Source organism: Anguilla anguilla, chromosome 4, assembly GCF_013347855.1.
Source record: "Anguilla anguilla isolate fAngAng1 chromosome 4, fAngAng1.pri, whole genome shotgun sequence".
NCBI lineage: Eukaryota > Metazoa > Chordata > Actinopteri > Anguilliformes > Anguillidae > Anguilla > Anguilla anguilla.
Window position 1 is genome coordinate 60,068,918 of NC_049204.1, and position 10,000 is coordinate 60,078,917.

The 10,000-nt window shown below is 58.9% G+C and overlaps 1 protein-coding gene across 6 annotated transcripts in view; it reads right to left on the reverse strand.

The window, feature by feature from the left end:
- mast2 (microtubule associated serine/threonine kinase 2) overlaps positions 1–10,000 on the reverse strand; it is a 137,769-nt gene that overhangs the window by 74,738 nt on the left and 53,031 nt on the right. Inside the window, exon 1 of one of the 6 annotated variants that reach the window (XM_035412416.1) lies at positions 9,598–10,000. This exon is cut by the window's right edge and continues 1,316 nt beyond it. The exons of the other annotated variants lie outside the window; for them this stretch is intronic. Coding sequence (XP_035268307.1) covers positions 9,598–9,636 — 39 coding nt within the window. The 5' untranslated portion in view covers positions 9,637–10,000. The remainder of the gene's footprint in view (positions 1–9,597) is intronic. 6 annotated transcript variants of the gene reach the window in all.

A 10,000-nucleotide genomic window follows, 5' to 3' on the forward strand; every position in this document is an offset into this window, starting at 1 on the left:
TACAGTGCATTACCACGCGTGCCAGCCTGCCATGTACAGTGCATTACCACGCGTGCCAGCCTGCCATGTACAGTGCATTACCACGCGTGCCAGCCTGCCATGTACAGTGCATTACCACGCGTGCCAGCCTTCACTGTGCTCCAGCTCTCCACATTAACTCTGTCAGAAACAAAGAGGCCACTGCAAGTGTGATTATAAGGGATCCTATTACTGCATTAATCCAGCGCTGTGCGGTAAGAGGGTTCGACCCCATTCCGGAGCTCGATTTAGGCCGACGGGGGCTCAGAGCTTTCCCCACACGGACTGAAGCGAGTCCGCAGTCTTTGTCTCCGGCACGTCTTCCTCCCCAGCCGGTGAAAAAGCCGCTTCATTATCAGGGATCCGACAGCAACACCTTCCCCGGCGGAGTCACCTCAGGTCCCCCGCACTCAGCCACGCGCAAAAAACCTTCAATTTGCACCTCGCAGCGTGGCCCGCCCCTGTCTGAGCGCCCCCCCCCCCCCCCACTGAGCACCCCCCACCCCACACGCGGAACCTCACTCAATACAACACGGGCGGAGGAGGGGACTCCTCCCTCCAACACTAACACACGGCAACACAGTCTGTGTGACTGCAGCAGCACAGCCTGGATACCAGGAGCTCTCTGCAACACACCTGACTAAGAGGGAGAGAGAGAGAAAGGGGGAGAGAGAGAGCGAGAGAGAGAGAAAGGGGGAGAGAGAGAGAGGGGGAAAGAGAGAATGAGAGAATGAGGTAGAGAGAGGGAGAGGGGGGTGAGAGAGAGAAAAAGAGAGGGTGGGAGAGAGAGAGAGAGAGAGAATGAGAAATAGAGAGTGTGTGAGAGAGAGAGAGCGCGAGAGAGAGAGACAGAAAGTGAGAGAGAGAGAATGAGAGGTAGAGAAAGTGAGAGAGAGAGAGAGAGATATCACACTCATTATGCAGAGTGAGGGACAGCTACATGGGGAGATGGGAGGGCGGTCCCGGGGGAACAGGGCGAGCGAGGGAGCGATCAAAGCGCTCTCCTGTAGAGCGCTACAGAGGGAGCAGCCTCGCATCGCTGCCGCCGGTGTGATTAATGCCTGCGGTGTGCGGCGCTCTGAGGGAGAGCCAGGCACTGCTGTCTGTCAGCAGCCACACACAAATAACATTAACCAAAAAAAAATCGCCATCGCAAATATTTAAACTGGAGCGATCGCGCAGGTACACGCTCCCGCCTCCCCAAACCTCATTTGCACATGTTTTGTTCGCTCCCCGCTGCCAAATTTAATTTATTTCTCATCTCCCCCTTTGGCGGTGGAAGCAGGGGGCGTCTAGACTTCCAGTATCCCAGAGTTCAGTTTCGAGCCTCGGTCCAAACAGTCCTCTCGCCAACCCCAGGAAGCAACGGGAGGAGAGGGAGCAGCGAGGACGGAGTGAAATCGATCCGACGTCCCTGTTGTACATACAAGTGGGGAGGTGTACAGAGGGGGGGCCACAGCGCAGAGCCCCACCCTGCTGAGCCCCGCCCCCACAGAACCCTGCCCTGCTGAAGCCCCGCCCCCACAGAGCCCCGCCCTGCTAAGCCCCGCCCCCACAGAGCCCGTTCCCTTGTGGCCAGTGACCAGCAGCGCGTGCGGTACGCCTCCAGAATGGCCTGGCGGGATGTGCGGTGGACACACGGGTCTGGGTACCTGCGCCGGTAACCGCACACCACAGCACCTCAGTGTGTCCGGTACACCAGCACGGCACTGCACCAGCGCCTACCACACAGCCCTGCGGCTCTACCAATCCCCCACCGCCGCGCTCCGCCCAATCCCACCTCACACCGCTGAACAGCATGTGGACCTGACTGGAGAGCTAGCCACTTCCTCCGCATTCCCGCGTCCATACGGACCGCGTTCGCCTATTATAGAGCTGATCGGTCAGACGCCTTTTTCTCCCGTTTGCTTTGCACCTCCGTTTCACAGCTGGGTTTCCATTACCCGCCTTCCCACGGCGCGCTGAACTTCACAGTCCCTGCGCATCGGAGCTCCATCAGACGCTGTCCTCAATCCACCCCGCTCCCTCCCCCTCCCCCCCAGCAGAGATGAGCTCATACTCGCACCGCTCTCAATCTGTGCTCACCAAGGAGACGGGCTGAGCTCATGGGCCCCCTGCGAATTCCCCTACTGCAGAGCTGCCAGAGAGCTGAGCAGACAGTACCTCAGTACCCTCAGTCCCCTCAATACCTCAGTACTCTGTACCCTCAGTAACCCTCAGTACCTTAATATTCTCAGTACCCTCAGTATTCTTAAGACACTCAGGACACTCAGTACCCTAGTACCCTCTCCTTATGGTTCTGTGGGCGTCGCGTCCCATCTCCTGAGTCTTACGTAGCTCCTGTGGTTTCACCGCTACACCGCTGCTCGAGGTAGGCTACTCCCTGCCCAGCCGTCAGCATCCTCCCCCTCCCTCTACCCCAGGGGTGCACAGCTCCAGTCCTGGAGCGCCGGTCTGTGCGCTGGTTTTTGTTCCAACCAGTTTCCTTAGTTTCGGCTTTCTGACAGGAAGCAGTGTACACTTTGCTGGTTCACTCCTGTTCTTGAGCACAGTAAAACCTTTAGGATAAACCTCTATGGCTGTAGCTAGCTCTTATGCAAACGTCAGATCCAAACACCGCGTTTGAGCCGTTTAAATAACGAAGAGCGGATGTTGGCACAGAATCCTGAGACGGATCGAGCCTCGTTATGTAGCCCTGCCCAACACCAACAGCGCTGAGATCGTTACCCGGCACAGCGGACAGCCGGGTGCCAGCGTCCGCCCTTCCCAATCGGGCACTGGAGCAGCGGGTACGAGCATGGGAGTGCTGGGAGGGAAATCCAGCTACTGACAGGAACATCATTATTCAGGGAGACATTGTCTCTGCGAATAAACATGTTTAAATTCTCGGGTTGTTGGAGTTGGCTTCTGTCCGCGCGGGGAAACGTGTGGGCTCTCTGGCAACCTATAGAAGCCGGTGTTGACTCTCGTTCCAACAGCGATTGGCCTAAACCCACCAGCTGTTCCGCCAATCCCCAGAACAAAATGTGCAGCTGTCCAAACAACGCAATCCCCCCCCCCCCCCCCCCACGGACGAAAAAAAAACAAAACAACTAATTAAACCTGCGCTCCAAAAATACGCAGCGTGCAAAACATCATTAAAAATGCACAGGGGTCAGACCAGGTGAGACGGGTCCGCGAGGAAGCTGCAGAGTTCTGCACGGTCTTCTGCAGGATTCAGCCGCGGATACTAAGCCTCAACACAAGCGGGAATCATTTACCGCTGCGGTCTGCAGCGGAGGGGCCTGACAGCTCTGAGCGATCACGCGGGTCTGGTTTCCCTCGCGCGCTGGGCCCTCGAACCCGAGCCGCGCGGGGGGGGGGGGGGGCGCATTCCTGAGGAACGGCGCCAGAGACCGCAGCCCAGAGAGGGGGGGGAAGCGCTGCCGCAGTTCGGAGAGTGCGACGGGACGCGCCATCGCACGCACGCACCCGCATCGCATCCATAGCAGCGACAGGCTTTCGTTCCAGTCCACGCAGCTTTCCAAAAACGGCCCGAGCGGTTAGCTTAAAACCCAGCGCCGCGACCGCCGCTCTCCCCTGCAGCTCTAAGCCCCGAATGCAGGGGCCAGCGGTGCGGTTCAGCGGCCCTGGAGCGGTGTGGTTCAGCGGCCCGGGAGCGGTGCGGTTCAGCGGCCCGGGAGCGGTGTGGTTCAGCGGCCCGGGAGCGGTGCGGTTCAGCGGCCCGGGAGCGGTGCGGTTCAGCGGCCCGGGAGCGGTGGTGGATTATCACGCCAGGGGCCAAACAGACCGCTGGGAGGAAGTGAATTTGGGCCATTGTTCTTTCTGTGGGCGGGTCCCATTCAGCAGCCCAGCCCCGCCCCAGCCCCCTCCTGCATTCCCCCCCCCCCCAGGATCCGGACGGAGCCGGCGATGTCAGCGCCGATAAGGACGAGCTCATCCCGTTTCCAGAGCCAGCGCAGGCGCTCGGGGCCGGAAGAGAGAGAGGGGTTCTGCTCACGCTCAGAAGGAAAGCAGAGCGATCAGGTCCGACAGGTCCCCGCAGCTCACCCCGACAGAGTAGCCAAACAGCCCCCCCCCCCCCCTTAAAACACCGTTCACACAGAGCGCAGCGAAGCCCCTGCTGCAGTAACCCTGACAAACCACCGTATCCCCCCCCCCCCACAAACTGGCCAGGATTACAAAAAATGGGACAAGGAAGAATAAGAGAGCACAAGCAAGCACTCAGTCAAGATGCTAGGATAAGCACCTAAAAGTCCCTTGGTTTATTCAGATACAGAAACACAGAAACGGGGAGATGACTGGAGCTGCTGCAGACTTCACCAGAAGTAGCCTGGATGAGCATTTTATTTGAGCACAAGCACGCCTCTCAAGATAAGGAGAATCTGAGACGGGACGGCAATGCAACACCCCCAGGGCTGGAATCCTGACCGTACAGAAATGCTGCTCTGCGGCTCGACTGGCCAGCGGGCCGCCGGGGTGGGGGGTCAGGTGAGCAGCGATCGCCCCGCTCGTCAACTATGACCGCTGATTTTCCTCAGAGCCAAAAGCTTCTGTTCCCCCCACGTACAAGTACAAGCACAGGGATCGCCGTCCACAACACGACAGGACAGCCACGGACGTCCCACCCGGAGAGCCAGAGCAGGAGCGGGCTCAGAGTGAGTCAGCGACACGCGACCAAGCTCCGTACGCACAACGCAGCCACGCTCCCGTGAGGTCGCCTCCACAAACAAACGAACACAAAGAGCTCGTTTCTCCTCGTAAACAAAACGGACGGAAGTGAAAGACAACCGCCACGGCGGACTGCGCCTGACAGAGCCAGTTTTTCCACCGAACAGCCCGAGGGGGAGGGGGGAGGACTTCCTTCAGCGTTCTGGCCCGTCGTCGCTGCGGCGTTTTAAAAAAAATAAAAAATAAAAAAACGGCTCACCTGGCCTGACTCGCAGGGCGTCTCCATGGTAACGCTCAGGCAGGACAGCCTCACTTTCATCCAGCTGACGGAGCGCCGGCAGGCCAGGCACGCCCGGCTCGGGTGGACGTGCCGGTGGGACGCCATCGCCGCGGGAACCGCCGTCCGCACACGGCCGCACACACGGGCAGAGAGAGGGCGATGACAGAAACGCGCCCCGGACGAGCCCCCCAGCCCCGCTTAAATAACCTCTAATCCCCCCCCCCAAACACAAAAGCAGATTACGCTTTTTTTATTAACATTCCTCAGCGAATTGGCCCCGTTTTGAGAGAGCCAGAAAACGGGATTAAGGGAGATTTGCGCAAAGTTTTCACATATTCACTTCAGCGGCCGTTAACGTTGCACAAGCCACACACACCACTGGGGCGGAGTATCCGTACCCAACCTTCACAGGACTCCTCCGCAGGGCCTAATTACTGCACCGAAGAGCCTAAACCAACACTTCAGTATGACACATGTAGGACATGCACATGCTACGAATATAAATATATAATATTGCTTGTCCCGGGCCAGTTAGGATCAAAACTGAGAGAGCAGCCAAGACGGAATTGGGGAGTTTAAAACTGGGCAGTCTGCCTGAAAATGGATAAAAACAAAGAAGTGACCGTTTCCAGGAGAGTAAGCACACACGCCTCGTCTTTAACTGCAGACTCCATCTCAGCAGACGTGCTAAAACTCGCTAGTTTGCACTGATGAAATCTTTCCGGAAAACGTACTAAACTCCTGTTGTGCCCCGAAGATGTTTTGCTCTGAACTGGCTAAACAGCAGAAGTCTTTATTAGCCTCGGTGTTTGTAAGCAATGGGGCTGGCTGACTTTTCCAGGTTAATGTTCGACGCGCAGGGAAGCAGCATTTAACGCGTCAGGAGTTACTCTTCAACACGGGCGCGGTCAATGACCCGCAGCTGTGCGTGACTAAACGACCGTACGGGCAGCCCTTAGCGACCGAGCGGCCGCCCTCGGGGGGGGGGGGGTTCAAACTCGAGCTGTGCCCCTCTCTTTCTTGCTCTCGCCCCCACTCCCCCCCGCAGGTACCAACCTAGCACCCGCCCAAACTCGCCTCGTATCCAAACCCGCTCAAGCAAGAGAGCGGTTTACCAGGGATAAGCCGGGAGGAAGTCTCTCTCTCTCCTGTGGCGGAAAAGCGTGCGGGGGGGGGGGGGGGATAGGTCGGGGGACGGAAAAAGCGGCGTGATTTTTAACGGCCTGAAGGGAGTGGGCAGACGCGGTAGGGCCCCGCCCCCCCCAAGCTCTCCGAGCTGCCAGGAGTCGAATTAGTGCAGCGTGGTGCTGACGTCCTCTCACCCTTACTTGACCAAGTTCACTGAGGAAAGAAGCTTGGCGGGACACATTAGCCTGGTTTACTGGGCGTGGGGCCGGAACTGTTCTCACAGGGACTGATTAAGGGGTACACAGAGAGCAGGACCGCACTTCCACAGGCGGGGGGGGACAGCGAAACGTAAGAGGGGGGGGAAACAGTGTTCACTCCCCCGGGATAACACCTCAGGAAACATCCACTGATTACACTGCCAGTCAAACAAGCTCTTCTGAACCTGCTGAAGAACAGGCTCAATGCGCTACACGGTCATTAAAATTAAAACGAGACCGGGTTAAAACCTAGAACATGGCTGGACCTAACACACGTGATCCGGCCGACCAATGGCGTAACTTCACAACTCGGCCAACCAATGGTGTAACTTCATCACTCAGTCACTCAGTCACAGACATTCGCGTTAGCAGGGCTGGCCCCGCCGTTGAGGTCCAGCCAATAGCCATCTCTGCCACCAAATCGTCTTGCACCGAGCTGAAATGAAATTATATAAAGATAAGACTCAAAAGGTAACGTCAGTGAGAAACTAAAATCCCACGGCTACACATATTTAAAAAAACAAACATACTGTACTAGCCAAAAAAAAAGGGCTTGGTGGAGGAAACAGGATGCGTGCAGATGCCTGGGTAATCTGCGGTGCCAGAGGCATTAGAGAGAGTCTCTAATGCGGGCAGTCAGTGAGGCCAGGCCGGGCCCTCCAGCTGCTGATGCTCACACATCTGCCTTTGTGTGGGAACAATCGGCCGACCCTGAGAACACCCCCGCCCCCCACCCCCCCCCCCCCGCCTAATCCCGGACGGCGTAAATCAGACGCGCTTCACTGGAGCGAGGGAGGGAGAGAGAGAGAGAGAGAGAGAGGCGCGTGCTTTATGGGGCTGGAGCCCGAGACCGGACGGTGCCAGCTGTGGAGCACAGCCCCGCTGTCAATCACACGCTGCGCGGGGGGGGGGGGGGGGGGCTGGGGGGCTGGCGTACCCCTCCGGTTACCTCAGCACTACGGTATGAGGAAAGGCCGCTCGCACGGAGGGCAGCATTTCCAAAAAAAATTAAATAATAATAATAATAATCCCCTCGTGTGCTGTTCATTACAGCCGCTCGTAACACTTAGCGAGCGAGGCAAAGCCTCACATTACCAAACGCCCAACAAGGCCGTCCCAATTAATGACCCTCCGGAGAGCGATCAGCGGGTGTGTGAGGGGGAGTCGCGCGTGCGGAGAGACCCACCGACGCGTTCACCCGCCTCCCGTAAACAGCCGCCGATTCCGCACCAGGACACGTGGCGCGGCGCTGACCCGGCAAAGGGGCGCTTCTTAAAAGCTCCAAGCCCCGACAGGCTCAAAAAGCCGGCCGAGGCGTTCCTCCCGCCCCGCTGGGTCACGGAGAGGCCCGTCCCGGGCTGCAGGGGAGGTCAGAGACGCAGACACGCAGGCCCCCACTGTTTGTTTCTGCTGGCTGCCCTACTGACCCCCCGCTCCCAGATATCAGCCCCCGCAGCGCAGACAGGAGCGGGGCCCGGGCGGAGCCGGGAGGGGGGGCGTCGGATCCCGTCCCCTCTGGGGGTCCCGCGGTCTGGTATGCGGGGCGCTCGCTCCCCTCGCTCCCCCGCCAGACGCCACGCCTCGGGCGACGTGCCCACGCCAGCGGATTTAGGGAAACAAACACAAGCCGCACAGCTCAGCGGCCAGACACAACACAGAGCGGCTGGGTCAGCACCACTACGCCACTCACCCTGTCTGTCTGTACCGCCATTCACCCTGTCTGTCTGTACCGCCACTCACACACCCTGTCTGTACCGCCATTCACACACCCTGTCTGTCTGCACTGGGGTTCACACACACTGATTGTCTCTACTGGGGTTCACATACACCGACTGTCTGTACTGGGGTTCACACACTGACTGTCTGTACTGGGGTTCACACACCCTGTCTGTACTGGGGTTCACACACTGACTGTCTGTACTGGGGTTCACACACTCTGTTGTGCTAGTTTTCATTCATGTTGTGTTCAGGGGGGCAGTTATGCCTTCTGAAACAAACTGAAAAGTCAGAATTCATGACTGGCTAGGTCATCTCCACACGGCACGGTAATGCTGTGGCAATGCTCTTTTCACTAAAACTAACGAGGGCAAACATTGCTACCCTGGCCTGCGGAAACAAACGGCTGAATTCATGACTGTGATGCCACTTTTCACGCACTCGCACCAAATCTCACCACAGCGAAGACCACGATGAGGCCTGGCGTGAAGGGGACACGTCTGTACTGCGGCTGACCGTTCTCCAGCCACCATCTTACACACACACTCTGCACAGCCTGTTCGCACTGGAGCGGAAACCCCAGGGGAAGAGACCAGCAAACTGCTCAAATATCCCCTTTCTTTTTTACAGTTACGCATAAACAGAGCTTTTCCAGCGGGGTCAGATTTTCTAACCCTGACGTAAGCGAAGTAACCCAACACCGCGCATGAAGAGGGTAAGAGAGATTCTGTGACAACGCTACGGTTCCCCCTCCTGCAGCCTGGAAAGAATTAGCCACCTCCGTGAGACATTCTGTGGTATAAACCTCAGCCTGCGTTGCCAGATTTGGAAACGGTGAACCCGCCCAGAGCCATTTCTCCCCCCGCACAATAGCAGTAAAAAAAAAAGTATCCCCAGTCGGGTGGGAATCCGCCCAATCTGGCAACACCGCACGTTAGCCACAGCGCTCTTACAGTCAGGGGGTCGGGGGGGTCAGGAGCGGAAAGCCGAAAACTCTCGCCGCCTTCGAGCAGCCGAGCGCTCGCTAACTGCATCGGACAGGCCTTCCTGCCCCAGCAGGAGAGGAGCAGGGCAGACGGGGGCCAGAGCAGGGCAGACGGGGGGCCAGAGCAGGGGGATAGCCTCAGCGCTAGGCCCCACAGCGCCAGGATCAAACGCCGCTCCCGCTTCCCCCAGCGGCGCAACAGGGGCTCGGCGCTCGTCCCCTTAAGCAAACGACGCGGCTCCCGTCCCCGTTTGGGAGCGCAGAAACTTCCTGCTGAAACCGACAGCAGTAAGGCGCAAGCTCCAGAGTGCCGAGCCCAGCTCTCCCCCCCCCCCCCCCCCCCCCTCCCACCCCGCAGGGATTCGCCGCCCGAGGCCTTTTAAGGCTAAACCCCGCGGCGGCGCTACGGGCAGGAGGACGAACGCCGCCAAAGGGAAGCGTGTTGTTACCGGCGCGGGACGCTTACGAATCTGAGGGACCGGGGGAAAAGAGCCTGGCGTTCTGTTTAACGTAAAAACAGGTTCCCCCGCGCGGCCCCTTACCTGGAGCCCCCGGCGCCTCAGGATGCTGGAGTCGTCCATGGCGGAGCTCCTCTTCGGCCCCGAGCGCTAAGGAGGCGGGGGGGGTCGCTGCGCGAGCGGACACTCGTCAGCTGGACCGGCGCGGGCGCTCCAGGGGGGCGCTGAGGGCCATGAAGGGGGGGCAGGATGCGGTAGCAGGTCCCAGACTCTGTGTGACAGTCACTGTCCGCCGGTCAGCCGGGCGGTCGCTCTACGGTCGAGCAGAGGCTCTGCGGTCAGGTGGTCGCTCTGCGGTCTCCTCCAAAGGCCCCAGGTCCCGTTTCGAAGCGGGCGGGTCACTTCAGCGCCTCCACGGGCCCGTTCATTCCTGCACCCCAGAGCTCGGGGGAAATGAGGAGATCAGTCTGAAAACCGGGACGAAAAT